Source organism: Neophocaena asiaeorientalis, unplaced genomic scaffold (genome assembly GCF_003031525.2).
Source record: "Neophocaena asiaeorientalis asiaeorientalis breed wild unplaced genomic scaffold, Neophocaena_asiaeorientalis_V1.1 scaffold149, whole genome shotgun sequence".
Classification (NCBI taxonomy): Eukaryota; Metazoa; Chordata; class Mammalia; order Artiodactyla; family Phocoenidae; genus Neophocaena; species Neophocaena asiaeorientalis.
Window position 1 is genome coordinate 7,681,190 of NW_020174442.1, and position 15,174 is coordinate 7,696,363.

Sequence of the window (15,174 nt, forward strand, 5' to 3'; positions counted from 1 at the left end):
GGGCAGTTCTGAAAGGTGGTGGAGAACGTGGGCTGTGGAGGCTGACTGCCTGCCTTAAAATCCTGGCTTGACCACTTCCTGGCTCTATGACCTTGAACAGCAGTGAGATAGTTTCCCCATTTGTTAGATGTGGATAATAATAGGGTCTAAGACATTGTGTTGTTAGGAGGGCAAAATATTAGGAGGGAAAAATAACACATACAAAACACATAGAAGAAGGACACAATGCAAGCCCTTGATAAGTGTTAGATATAATATATTGTCAACATCAACTAGATATAATATATTGTCAACATCAACTCTAACTTACCCAAGGGCACACATTGTTTCATTTAGCTGGTCCAAATTCCCTTTGGTGGTGAGGAGAATTGACAACTACATTATCAAATAGTGGAAAAATCATATCTATAGTCTAATAACAAAAGGATGGAAATGCTTTTATTAGAGCTCTAATGCACTGGTTCTTTGGTGGTTCCACAGAGTGGATCTATTGCTATTTTTAGCTGTGGGGGTCAACCTTAGACACATGAAACTCACAAATGAAATACCAGTAATACAAATGACACAGTTAGTTTCAAATGGCATTAATACTGTGGAATCAGAACTTCTCAGGGAAAAAAATCCAAAATAATAGACAGCCTTTGAACTTAAGAGAAAAGGTTTTACCGGAAAGGTAAAGCCTCTGGTATAATACATGACAAAATGAGGTATGCATTATTCAATAGCTCATTCATTTTTGACGGTAGTGAAATTGCCTGAAATCCCTCTCAAATTCTGCAAAGATCAAACATATTGAGAATGTCAAAATAACATTAGGTAACCCCTTCTGAGTGTCAAAATAACTCCTCAGAACAAAGGGGAAAAAATTGCAAAGTTCAGAGCTATGAAGAACACAATTAAATGGTGATGCTGTGGGGAAAAAAAGTATGGGAAGTCCTGCTGGCACTAAAATGCCAGCCACTTACTAAGGGGTCAGTTTTGGCAAAACACTGAAACTGAGGTCCTGGATTTCTTCACTTGTAAATAAGGATAATAATATCTATTTTATACATTCATATGAGACTTAGAAAAAAATAATGTATGTAAAATTTCAGAAAGCAGTTAACATATTAGTTTACCTATCATTGATCAGTCTAGAAGTCATAAGTCATAAGCAATATTTCCTACGTATTTTCGCTTGACCTTCACATAATTCTATATCCATTGTTGATTTAACTACATCTTAAAGAGAGGGTTATTTGCAGACCTTCTTTAGGTTTTTCGAAAAAGACCAGATGGATAAATCCAAGTGCTTTCAATGAAATGACACCCTACATAACTGATGTTCCACTAAAATACGGCTAATGCAGTTTTATGTTCAACACTGCTGCCTGCCCTAATGGTAGTCTCACATCTGTCATTAGTTCAGAATCAGGCAATTTACACAACTCTAAAATTCAAAAATGTTTAGTCTAAAAATCTGAATACAGTGTCACAGTTCCTAGAAAATGTCATGTGATTTTGCTATCTAGTAATTGTCAGATTCTGTGCACTTAAATATGTGATACAGAATTTTATTGTTCATAAATCATTTCCTCACTTAGAAATCATCAGTATGTACCAATGCACAACAATGCAATATTTTGCTACAAATTTGAGTGTACGTTACAGCAAAATGTGCTACCAACAGAGAAACTGCGGAAAAAAACTGAATCAGGACAATCACAAAAACATTGCACTATTGCATATATCCCACGGGAAAAAATTCAGTCAAGGCAGTGATTCATGACTTGATTACACCATTCCCAGTGCATTTACATGTGGAACTACTCAGCCTTTTCTTCACAGAACATCCAAAAAGAGCTATAATTAGAACCTGTAGATAAAAGGCCTTGCATAGTTTCAGAGACTGTGTAGCTGCTGTTCTTGGTCATGTTAAAAGGAACTACTGATCTGCCCAAAGAAAGCCATATAATACAGTGCCTTATTCCTTTATTCATTAAATAGTTAGATGTGGGCATAATTCAAACAAGGATTTTTAGGTTAATTAAATCACTTCAGTTAATAGCAGACATGTTTTTCATAGACTACTATTAAACTAATGAGAAGAGGTATGAATATATTATCAAATTGAAGAGTGAGGAATGTCTCTTCTCGCATGCCCTGTATTTTTGAGCAGATATTTTATATTTAGCTTAAGCATGGCCTAAAAAATATATCAGTTTTATTTCCCTTTATGACTCCTAAAACCACTGAGAGATGGAAGAGAATTTTGGTCAATTTTATTTTCTTTTTGCCTTTCATCAGTGGAGATACAATAACCTCTCATCACAAAAATGGGAAGCAACCTAAGTGTTCATCAACAGATGAATGGATAAAGAAGATGTGACACGTATATAAAATGGAATATTACCCAGCCATAAAAAGAAATGAAACTGAGTTATTTGTAGTGAGGTGGATGGACCTAGAGTCTGTCATACAGAGTGAAGTAAGTCAGAAAGAGAAAAACAAATACCGTATGCTAACACATATATATGGAAACTAAAAAAAAAAAAAATAGTCATGAAGAATCTAGGGGCAAGATGGGAATAAAGACACAGACCTACTAGAGAATGGACTTGAGGATATGGGGAGGGGGAAGGGTAAGCTGGGACAAAGTGAGACCTACCAAACATATATACACTGACCAAACATAAAATAGATAGCTAGTGGGAAGCAGCCACATAGCACAGGGAGATCAGCTCGGTGCTTTGTGACCACCTAGAGGGGTGGGATAGGGAGGGTGGGAGGGAGGGAGACGCAAGAGGGAAGAGATATGGGAACATATGTCTATGTATAACTGATTCACTTGGTTATAAAGCAGAAACTAACACACCATTGTAAAGCAATTATACTTCAATAAAGATATTTAAAAAAAAAACAATAAAAAAATAAAATAACAAGAGAAAATTTTTCTTATTCCAATTTAATTAATGGATACAGTTTTTTGAACCATATGTTCTACCTTTCACTAGGAATAGATGTTTTCATAGCAGTACTACTATTTTACATTTTGTAGAAACATCACCTTCAAAGGAGTATTGAGGCCAGCTTTTTGGTACACTACTCTATGTGTGAATAAAAGAGTTAAAGCCATGTTGTGAAAAAAGAACCTGCCCTTAAAGATTTGAAAAAAGTGTTTCTGCTTTGGTATCTTCATGAAGAGAAAATATAGACCATGTTTTATGATGATTTAATGCATGATGTGCAGAGCTTGCATTTCAGAATTTAAATTTTGAAAGCAACGTTGGCTGATTACAAAAACCGCACTGCCACTTATGACACTTTAATTACAAGTTTCCAGGCAAATATTATGACACTCTATGTTAATTGCTTTCTATGTTTTACAAGTTTATGTATATTTAGAGACATGACTAAGTGCCAATGAATGTTTCAGAATTATCGGGCAAAAAAACCTATTGGCCCAATATATTCTATACATTAGTAAAAAAAAAAAAAAAAAAAAAAAAAAAAAAAAAAAGGAACATATGGAGCAAATAAACTAAAAGGAATGTCCCAACACTGCTGTAATCTAACATTTAATGTTGACTATGTAATAAATAAACTGTAATAAGAGAAGAAGGTCAATAACTATAACTTTTTTATGTTGAGATTTAACTCAGCTTTATAGGCCAACAGTTACTTATAAATGTGTTAAATAAAAACAGGTGTTGTGGTTTTGGCATATGTCACTAATCAAACATAAAAAGATGGTCTTTCATGGGGTAGCTCCATCTATAATTTGAGGAAGAGAAATGGATTTGAACCTCAGAGGTTGTGTGTAGGCACCTGGCTCAAATATCCTTAATCAACCAGCTTAAATCATCCAACTTATTCAACTTGCTTTATTGCAAATGAGTTATCTGCCCAGTGGATGATATGTGGCTGTTAGTAAGCTCTACTTTGAGGTCCAGGTTGGTTCCCAGACATCAACAAGGGTCAAAGTCTCACACTATAATGTAATTATTAGGTCACAGTAATTGCCTGTGAAAGAAAGATGGGCTGAAGGGAAAAAACTTCATGTCTTCAAAGACTTTATAATATCAAAAGGCCTCACACTGGATAGACATTTGAAAGGATGTAAATAGTTAAATCTAGAAAGGTGATAAAATCCTGGGTTTATTTATATCAAGACTAAATGAACATATTACAATGTTAAGAATATATGTGTTATTTTGGTATTAAATGTCAATTATTTATTTACCTGGCTCACATCTATTAAACACACTGATCATATAGTTAATAAACTTTAGATTCTGGCCTTTGATTATTAGTCTTGCCTTTTGTAACTTTCTGAAAAGTTGGATTTACTCTGCTTGCGTTATCTTCATGTCCAACACACACAGAACAAAACTCATGTCGAGTACATTTTCAACGTGACGTCACTATTTTTACTCATTTGATTGTTCCTTTAAAAGATAAACCTATTTTCTTTAGGGAATTATGCCTAAAATATATTATCATTTTAAATAGGAAGTTGTTCAAAAACAGTACTCCAAATTATGATGCTATAACATGAAAAAGGCAGCAAAGAAATATGATTGAAGACTACTTTCCTGTAGTAGCAAAAGTTCAAGTTTTATGATCAAAAGCCAAATATTCCGTATTACAGTATTCTTTTTTAAGCTGCATAATAATCAAATCTCCACCAAAGATGACTCCTTCTACTCCTGCCACTTAATGACCACATTTTGCTCAGGCATTTACCTGTCATCATGAATCTGAGGGAGTAAACTCATTTCTAACTCCAGGGCAAATCATAGGATCAGTCCAAATCATGGTAGTTACGAAGTGAACTTTTGTCCATGGGTAAGTGTGACTTTAGTTGGCAAATTAGACTAAAGAGAAGCACATTTATTGGATGTTAGGAGGAAAGGATTTCCTCTCTTCCTTCTACAGAATAACAAAAACCCTGGCGTATTTCAGCTCTGAGGGAGAATCAGCTTAAGGCGAATGCTAAAAATATCCTGTTCCATAAACATCTTTATTTTCCTCTAGGATTCTCCTGTAAATGGGGGAATCCCTCAGGAAGGCAGAGAGCTTGCTGATGCAGGAGCAAAGTCATCCTACAGCTTCAATGAGCTGGTTTATGCATTGACCTGGAGGCATGCTGAGAGTGGGGAGGACCTAAAGGGGTTGGCCTGCAACAGGTCATCCCTGAGGTACCAAAATGGAGGCAAATCATATGAAAATATTTACAGTTCTATTGAGAATCTGGATTATGATATTTAATTTGAAAAATTCTGACATATACTCACTGTGATCTCCAAACTCTGTCAGAGCTGCTATCCATTTTGATGTAAACTAACGTGGAATTAAATGAACCGCTGCTTCATTTTAATTCTGAGGAACATTTGGTTTTGCCATTATTTACCATTGTTTATTGACATATGATATTTCCACAGACCACAATCTTTCATTACATATATAGGTGAACATATAGTCATAATTGTATAGTATAGAAAATAAATGTTCTGGTATTATCCTCAGCATTTAATAATGCAAAACTAGTGACAAACATCTTTAGAAAAAATAATAAAATAGTCTTTCAGTATTAAAATTTCTTATTAGAAAGCATTAGGTCAGAGTATGGCATGTTCTTAATGCATAGATGAGTTAGGCATGAATAAAATGAATCTAATCCCATCTCTTATGGTAAATCAAAATATTTGAAATCTACAGGTCACAGTTTGACACAGGTCAATTGAAAAAACAATATATTCAGCTATTCCGTTATTCTGTGGTTTCACGATGTAACTTTTAAACAATGTATAGCCAGGACATAAACAACATACTGCATACTTACCCAGTGATTTTTTATGCCACTCTGCTGAATGCAGGATAAATATATTTGGGCTTTTTATTGCTTGAGTAGAAAGTGCTCATTATGTATTATTTTATATTTATAATATAAGAATTAAAAAAAACAAAAATGTTTTTTTAAAATGGCATACATCACACTGTTGTAGTGGTTGATTTCCTCAAGATCGTCTTCTGTGGTTTTGGTGCAGTGGGAGGAGGCACAGGTGCAGGTCTGAGTGGGGGGAAGCTGTTACTGTGGCTTATTCCCAGCCCCCCATTTTCTAGTGGAAAAGGAGGGAGATGAGGGGGAGGAGGCTGGGCAGGGCCATGGGGAGGAAGCTTTCCTGGTGGGTGGACAGGTTCGCTGTGTGAGTGGACCTCCCTATTTTTTATGTGATGCCGGGTGTCACAGTCAGGACAATAGCCATGGTACTGGACTTTTTCATTAAACCGAACTCGCTCCCGAGGCCCTGCTTGGGGGCACCTGTCTTTTTCAGGTCTATGCATCAGAGGCTGCACTGGAGCCTTGTCCAAGTTACTGCTGGGTTTGCAGCAAACGTCTCCGTTTGGAATTTTGTTTGGTGCCCCTGGGAAGCCTCTGTTTCGCAGAAGGGTGCCATTGGTCTTTACCGGATTGACAGTGGGCACCACTCTTTGCGGGTCTTCACACTTCACAGGTGTCAACCGTGGAGGGGGAGGGGGAGGGTTTGGCTTTCTCAGGACGGTGAGGATAGCAGATGGGTGGGCTGGGGGTTTAATGAGGGGGGCGTTGGCCTGCACTTTGATCTTCTCTATGCTGGAGGCTGTTGTCCCACTTGAGCTACTATTCAGGGTGTCCGTTTTGGAGCTGTCGGTCATCTCATCCTCCAGCTGTAGGTCAGAAGTCAGGGTATCAATCTGGTCAACCACCTGGTGGAAAGGACAAGGTAATTTTGTTGAAGAACGACCCGAAGCAAAATATACTACAAACAATATCTTCCTGTCTCGCTATAATCTGTTATGGGAACCTTGACTAATACTGAGTGGTGTATTCCATTGTTCTTAATGTTTTCATTCAATAAATTTAGGCAAGGCAGGGTGACTCTGGGTGGCTCCCATGGTAAGTAATAGTGGCTCGGACTAGGATCAAAGAAAGGAAGATGGAGAGAAATGAATGGATTTAGGAGCTAAAACTGAAGACCTAGCTCTCATGGTACTAGTGTGAACCAATCAATCACATAAGACACTCATGTGGAGGAAGTAAAATCTGAGTCCTCTGTAACTTCTGGTTGAATCTGGCACCTCTTATAACAGGGTTGCTTAGTGTCTCTGCCCTGTTAAGTCATTGTCTGGGGCAACTTGTGGGAAGCATGGCCTCAGGGCAAATGCTCAATTTCAGAAACCAGAAGTTGACCCTCTATCATTTACACTCCCTGCAGTCAGAGATCTTAGAGGCTATTCTCATGGCTACCATACATGTACTAGTATGCCTATAGGAGGAAAGAAAAGTTATGGATTACTTTAAAAGTAATTTATTTTTCAATGGAATGAGTCCCCTCATCTCACGTTTCCATTGGTAGACTTTTCCCTCCTCTCTTATTCAGGCCTAAGTTTGTTCAACTGTGAAGTTGGCTCTTTGACACATGGTGGCACAATTGGGCTCAAAATGAAAATATCATTACCAAAAAGAAGTTAGAGAGGACTCAGAGATTTTACTTCTTCTACATGAGTGTCTTATGTGATTGGTTCACACTAGTACCATGAGAGCTAGGTCTTCAGTTTTAGCTCCTAAATCCACTCACTTTTCTCCATCTTCCTTTCTTTGATTCTAGCCTGAGCCACTATTACTTACCATGGGAGCCACCCAGAGTCACCCTGCCTCGCTTCTCACTTCTGTAATCTCAGTGGTCTTTCTAAAAACAGAATTGTGCTCTTGTCATTCCTTGCTTAAAACCTTTCAATGCCTGCTCATTTCTCCTGTGATATATATCAATTCTTAACATGGTCTCTAAGGTCCTGTACAGTCTCACTCAGTGTTGTTCTGATAAGTGTTTAATAACGGGTTCTTAGAGGTGTGAGTGAGTCCTGATTTGAAGAGTTTGCCAGTTTCCACGGTGTAAACTCCTGCCATGGTTGACTTCAAGTGAGTAAAGGCAACATCACTAAATGTGAAATTGGGAAGAAACCTGCAGGGGTGCATCATTATAAAGTGTTTCCACCATACCAGTAGAATAGACATAAACTCAGGAGTACAGATAAATAGTAAAATGTAGTAAAATAATTAGAAATGACTAGGAATGACTAGAAATGACTAGAAAACAATCTTTCTTTTTAATGTAATCCACTTAATATAGGTTTATATACTTTTGTTTTCAATAATAGTTATTTCACAATTGGCTCACAGGATTTCCGAAAATAAAACAATTGGCCCTTTTAGCCAGTACAAGACAGCACTCCTAAGTGACCCTCCATACTCAAATCTATTAAGATTCCCTTTTCCTTTCTGTTCTCAAACCTCTCCAGTCTTCTTTCAGACCCTCATAATTGCCAGTCAGCTTCCTGCCCCAGGACATTTGCACATACTAATTTTTCATGTAAAGGTCACTGAATTTATGTGTGTGTGTATGTGTGTGTGTGTGTGTGTGTGTGTGTGTGTGTGTGTAAGGAATCATATCATATCTATCTGACACTGGTTAGCTTTAGGCTTCATTAAGTTAAGAATGTATGGGAAAACTTGTACGGCAACTACTGAGGCAATAGACAAACTCACAACTTTCGAAATAAGGATTAAAAAGTGAGTAAGGGGGCTTCCCTGGTGGCGCAGTGGTTGAGAGTCCGCCTGCCGATGCAGGGAGAAAGGGAATTTTGGCAAATCTAAAAATGGCAGAAAATAAGAAAACAACCAAAAAAGCCTACTAAATAGAAACAAACCCATATGATAGTTTAAAAAACCAAACTTAAAAAATAATATTAATAATCGTAACAAGTATAAATAGATTAAAATAATTTATTCAAGAAGGGACACAGAAGGATTAAATACAGAGTGAAAGAAATAAGATATAGCAGGCAAATAACCAAAGGAAAACTGATGCAGCTATAGTAATACTGAGCAAAAAACCCTGAAATCTGTTTTAATCAAATAGTATTGTATCAATACAAACAGGTGAAAAAAAAATGAATGAAACAAAATTGAAAGTTCATGTACACACACACACACACACACACACACACACACACACACACACACACATGCTCAAACAATGGGATAAAAGTTATAAAGAAGTAATTCACATAAGGGATGCTCCAAATTTCCAAAAATCATATACTCAATCTCACTAGTAATCAACGTAGTGCAAACTGAAGAAAAATGAGAAAGTATTTCATTCTGAGTAGTTTAGGAAAAACGAACCAGCCTGATGGTTCTACTTGTTGGTGATGAGGTGGGTAAATGGGAACTCTGTACATTGCCAGGGCAAATGTAAATTCAGTGTGTTGGGAAATTTTTTGACAATATCTTATAAATTGTATAAGGTGCTTACCCTACCCTACCATACAGGTATTTTAGGAACAAAGCCTAGACTGTACTGGAGAAATTCTAAGAGATGTGCACAGGGTTGAAACAGCACAAGGATGTTTCTTTTAGGTTTTTTTTTTTGGTGTTGTTTGTTTTGCCATAGCAAAAAACTGGAAACAACCTAAATATCTATTAGTAAGTGATGTATGTAAATACAAACTAGTTCAAATGAACTAACTACAGCTATATTTATCAACAGGGATAAATCTCAAAAATCTTCAGTTGGACATAAAAATTTAAAAATATATATCTCTATATGTATCCAATATGTATGTATTGTTTATATGTAGAAGCACAGATGTTTTAGTTTATACAACATGAAAATAAATGATAGACATTAAGTTTAGGCAAGAAAGAAGGGGAAAGACTGTCAGAAGGCATCAGCTATATAGATGAAATATTTTATTTCTTTTAAAACTTGATATAAAGTAATTATGATAAAGTGTTAACATTTGTTAAATTCGTGTTATATTTGATACAGTATTTATTTTATGTCATGTGTAAAATCTTTTATAATTTGAAAATAAAATAAATATCACTACTTAAATAAAGTTAGAAAGAAATAAAAGGAGAATTTCTTAACAGCTGCCATGTGGAGAACACATTGAAAGCTGCTGCAGTTTATTTGCTTGTTGAGTTAGAGGCTATTGCAGCCAAGTGAGAGATGAGTAAATTAACCATACAAGGAATACACTGTATTCCTTGAAATTACACTTCTATGTTTTGCTGAAAACGATTTCACAGTATCATATTGCAACTAAAGGAATTATGACCACAGGCATGATGGAATTAAGGGGAAAGCAAAATGAAAGAAAGTAGGACTAGAGGGACACACTGTTTGCACATATTTGGAGGTGAGAGGACAGCATGACATCAATCAAAAGTCTAAGAACATCCACACCTAACATCAGGAGCAAAGGAGAAATGTGTATCTCAAACTTGAAATTTAGTCATCTTTCTTAGTAATTGTGGCTACTCAGATCTACAGAGGAATGTGCCAATGGGAGTGAAACAGAGGGAGATGTAAAGAAAGAATAATGCGTTCAGTGATTCCAGAGGTTTTCCTTAGCCTCACATACAAGGAAGCTATGGTTAGATCGTGGAATAAATAATTAGGAATACTGATAATTGTGGCTCAGGGATCACATGAGCTTAAGGTTTTCATATTGGAAAATATCCCTAAATATTTTCATAAAAAGGAAGCAGATTTGGAAGAAATTAACTGACTTAATGATCTAAGTTATTTGTGGGAATACAAAATTCAGCCTATACTACTTCTGTAAATGTAAACTGCAAAGAATAAAAATAAAGATACTTCAAGGTTTCAGGGTTGGCATTAGAGTGAAATTCAGGATGAAAAGATTTACCTAAAATTAAAAAATAAATAAATAAAAACATTAGGAGCTCCTTTTCTTATGCTCTCACTGGATTTTGCCATTTTATTATTACAGTTGCTTTTATATATCAGAATTGTCTATACCTGTGTGTTTCCCTCAGACCTTATAAGCACGTATTTCCATCTTTGTACTCCTGGCAGAGAGTACAGTGATTGTACAGAGTGGAATTTCAATAATAAAATGCTGAGTAAATAAACTGGATAAAGGTAGAACCTCTGAGAAAAGTCATTTCTTGCCCTCACTTCCATCTCTCCCCAGCTTTCCCATCTTGGGTCTGATTTTCGAGGTCTTCAATGTCACCAATTCTGGGTTGTCCAGAAAGGCACACAGGAAAGGATGAAGTAGGAAAAAAGGAAGGCAGCCATAAAGAGTTGGTGAGGCTTAGTGAACTCTCTGCCTATGTTATCTGACTCTGAAAGCCTAGCTCCACAGCTTGGCACAGGGAACATTTCAGTCACACTCCAAAACAACTAAGATGGTTGAATTACATATTTATCTTTAAATATTCATCAGTATAGCCCTAAATGTATTGAGATCTTTCCTAAATCCTACATATTTCAGTTAAAAACCACAAAATATATAGCTCAATGGCCTTAAAAACAAAACCCTTTTTCAATTTGAGTGAATCTTTCTCTAGGGCCTTCTCAGTAACAAATCACAACTTCAAGAAGTTCATTAAGAATTACAAACTTAATGAAAGGAAAGGAGGAATTTAACTCCAACTTAAATATGCACCAAATTATGAGTTCTTCTATATTTAATATTTATTCATAAAAACAACCGCAATTTAAATGTGTGGCATCAGCAGTAAAAAGAAAGGGACATGAATGAGAGCAATGGGTGAACTAGCTGTCAGACCATGGTCCATGGCTGAATGCAGACTGACCCAAGAGCTTCACCTCTACTTTTATTTTTTTAAATAAATTTATTTATTTATTTGTTTTTATTTGTGGCTGTGTTGGGTCTTCATTGCTGTGTGCGGGCTTCCTCTAGTTGTGGTGAGTGGGGGCTACTCTTCGTGCGGTGCACGGGCTTCTCATTGCAGTGGCTTCTCTTGTTGCAGAGCAAGGGCTCTAGGTGTGTGGGTTTCAGTAGTTATAGCACGTAGGCTCAGTAGTTGTGGCCGAGGGCTCTAGAGCTCAGGCTCAGTAGTTGTGGTGCATGGGCTTAGTTGCTCTGTAGCATGTGGGATCTTCCCGGACCAGGGATTGAACCCATGTCCTCTGCATTGGCAGGAGGATTCTTAACCACTGCGCCACCAGGGAAGCCCTCCATTTTTGACATAATATAAAAAATTTTAAATCTATACTTGTATTTATCTATATATATTTTATCTATCTATCACCTGGTTGATCTATTGACAGGAAATAAGTTGTTCATTATGTACTATACAACTCTGTATTCCACTGCTAGACCACAGTACTAGTGATGTACTAAATATGAATTAATATGTATAGATAACTCTTGTAATTATTTTGTGAATGGGAGAACTATATTTAATTATACTTGTGCTAAAAACAATGTAATAAGTGGAAAACATTTAAACTATTTCACAATTTGGTTAATTCTGCTTTGACATTTATTTGTTTAAAAAAAATTTTTTTTTTTTTAAAAGGTCCAGTGACCAATATGAAAGAGTTGCTCAGGTGGTGAGTGCTAAATGCTTGCTTTCCAAGGAATGACTAGAATTGCCTTGAGTTCCCAAAGCTGTGTTTGGATTTCTACAGCAACTGCCACTTCCTTAACAATATTATTGTTTCTTAGAGACCTGACCAATCACAATATCCCAGACACGATAATAACAGAGTTGTCTTATCTAATGTTTATTTATTCTCCTTGTCCTTGGTGTATTTGATAGAGTATATAACATAGATAGTGGAAGCAATCCACGATAAATAAGGCACTATCTTTTTTTTTTTTTTTTAATTTTATTTATTTATTTATCTGTTTGTGCGGGGTCTTAGTTGCGGAATGCATGTGGGATCTAGTTCCCTGACCAGGGATCGAACCCGGGCCCCCTGCATTGGGAACGCGTAGCCTTATCCACTGCACCACCAGGGAAGTCCCTACTATCTTGAAGCTGCCAGAGACCCAGGCTCTATCCAACTTTCTGTTCTGCTATTCCGAGGGTTTGGTGTCCATTTTTAAGTCCAAGTTCATAGCTGGAGGGCTGGCCTTCGCATATGTATTTCAAGGGGAAGGATGAATAACAGTGGGGAACGCACACCTACTCCTTTTTAAAGAGATGTTTCAGGAGTAATACATTTTATTTGCTTATGTTTGACCAGCCAATAGTAAGTTGCTTAAGTGGAGGAGACTGGGAAATGTACGCTTTTATCTGGGGTCCAACGTACTCAGTGAAAAGCTATGGTTATCCCTCAAAATAAGAAGGGAGAAAGGACATTCCAAGGCAATTAGCATCCTCTGAAATAGAGATTAAAACACACATACAGAACACACACACACACACACACACACACACACACAAACACGCTGGTATACCTTTAATCATCCTTGTTGGGAAATAAATATGAAGGTTATAAACTTGCTTAAAAATTCTTACTGAAAAATTATTTGAAACATTTTTTGAAACAGAATACAGTATATGTTTTGAAGGTGTTTTGTTGTTTGCTTTTGTAATATTCATTTAAGTGGCAATTTATACCCTGTTCTCTGAAAGTAAACTAGATTTAAAAATAAACAATAATCATAATTCATAGCCAAGCCTGATCAGTAGAAAATAAGCTAATTTTATTTAGCGAGACTAAATACTACAATGTAATTTTTCTTATTTTTCTGTGTGTTCAATTGGGTTTGACAAATATTTATTGTGCAAATATTATTAATCTGTTATTGTATGAGACACTGAGGATTAAAAAAATAAGGCTTCCAGTTTAATAGAGACTGATCATGTGTATTTAGTGCCTTCCTCCCCAAATCATATCTAAATGAGAGTAAAGAAATAAATACAGTAATAAATTCAGAATATTTTCTCAAAGTGTGGTATAAGCTGACCCAGAGAGTTTTATAAATACATGGGTGAATTAATGAAAAGGTGGTCAAAGTACTGATGGAGTCCCAGAAGGATTCCAAACTTGAAAGTGGAATAGAGAGAGAGTGGAAGTGAGAAGTAATGCAAAATTAGGGTGTGAAGTTGTTGAGTGACTATGTTTCACAATGGAAAAAAATTGTGTCAAATGGTGCAACAAGACTGGCAACATGCTAAAAGCTCACACCCTTAAGGTACACTGAAATTCTTGCTGTAAAGAATCTGAACATGCCTCTGGATAAGAAGAAGGCACTGAGTGTGGTTGGTAGGATCTCAAAACAAAGCTCTCCTCCCTCATTATTATTATGTTTTTCCATTGGGAAGGTGGTAGAAATGGGGCAAGAGCAGCTAGCTTGTCTTCTAAAGTACTTCATGCCCATCTGACACATTCAGAATTTTCAATCATCATCCTCCTTTTCCCTATATGTAGGAGAGGCTGTTAAAACATCTTTATAATATGAATATGTCTGAAGATCAAGAGATATTTGAGGGTAAACAACATCACAAAATAGAAGGACCAAGATGAATGAAAAGATCAATATTGAAGGCAAAGCTGTCATTATTAGTAAAGTAAGAGAACTTTGTAGTAATTCCAATTAATGTACTTGGAGAAGTTTCAGAATGTATTGCAGCTATAAAATAATGCACTGTTATAAAAGAACAGACATCAAGAAAGAAAAATATTTGAAGTATAAAACATAAATACTAAATTTAAAAAGATTATTTTTAAAGAAAAGAAAAAAATTTAAGAAATATTCCTAATCATAAAGCAAAATTATTTTCTTTAAGAAGGAAAATAGGGACTTCCCTGGTGGCTCAGTGGTTAAGAATCCTCCTGCCAATGAAGGGGACATGGGTTCAAGCCCTGGTCTGGGAAGATCCCACATGCCGTGGAGCAACTAAGCCTGTGCACCACAACTACTGAGCCTGTGAGCCACAACTACTCAGTCCACGTGCCACAACTACTGAAGCCCACCCACCCAGAGCCCGTGTTCCACAACAAGAGAAGCCACTACAATGAGTAGCCCACGTGCCACAACAAAGAGTAGCCCACACTCGCCACAACTAGAGGAAGCCCGCGTGCAGCAATGAAGACCCAACACAGCCAAAAATAAATAAATAAAATAATTAAAAAATAATAAAATAAAAAGGAAAATACAAGAAAAAATTTAAAGGCAGAGAAAGCAAGAAAATCAATCCTGGAGCCTTAATGACTGACTGAGAAGTTCCAGAAAAAAATGGGGAAAAAAGATAAAAATGTGGGATTCCTATAACCAAAAAAAAAAATAAAGAGAAAATTCCACAGTTGACAATACAAATGGAGCTTCAGAGGGAAAGAGTCAACTGAGTGCTAA

The 15,174-nt window shown here is 36.4% G+C and overlaps 1 protein-coding gene across 2 annotated transcripts in view; it reads right to left on the reverse strand.

Moving 5' to 3' along the window:
* Positions 1 to 5,973: 5,973 nt before the first annotated feature.
* The window catches only part of PRR16 (proline rich 16), a 165,481-nt gene continuing 156,280 nt past the window's right edge, over positions 5,974 to 15,174 (reverse strand). For both annotated transcript variants that reach the window (XM_024757174.1, XM_024757175.1), the window contains exon 2: positions 5,974 to 6,729. In XM_024757174.1, the coding sequence (XP_024612942.1) occupies positions 5,974 to 6,729 (756 nt within the window). The remainder of the gene's footprint in view (positions 6,730 to 15,174) is intronic.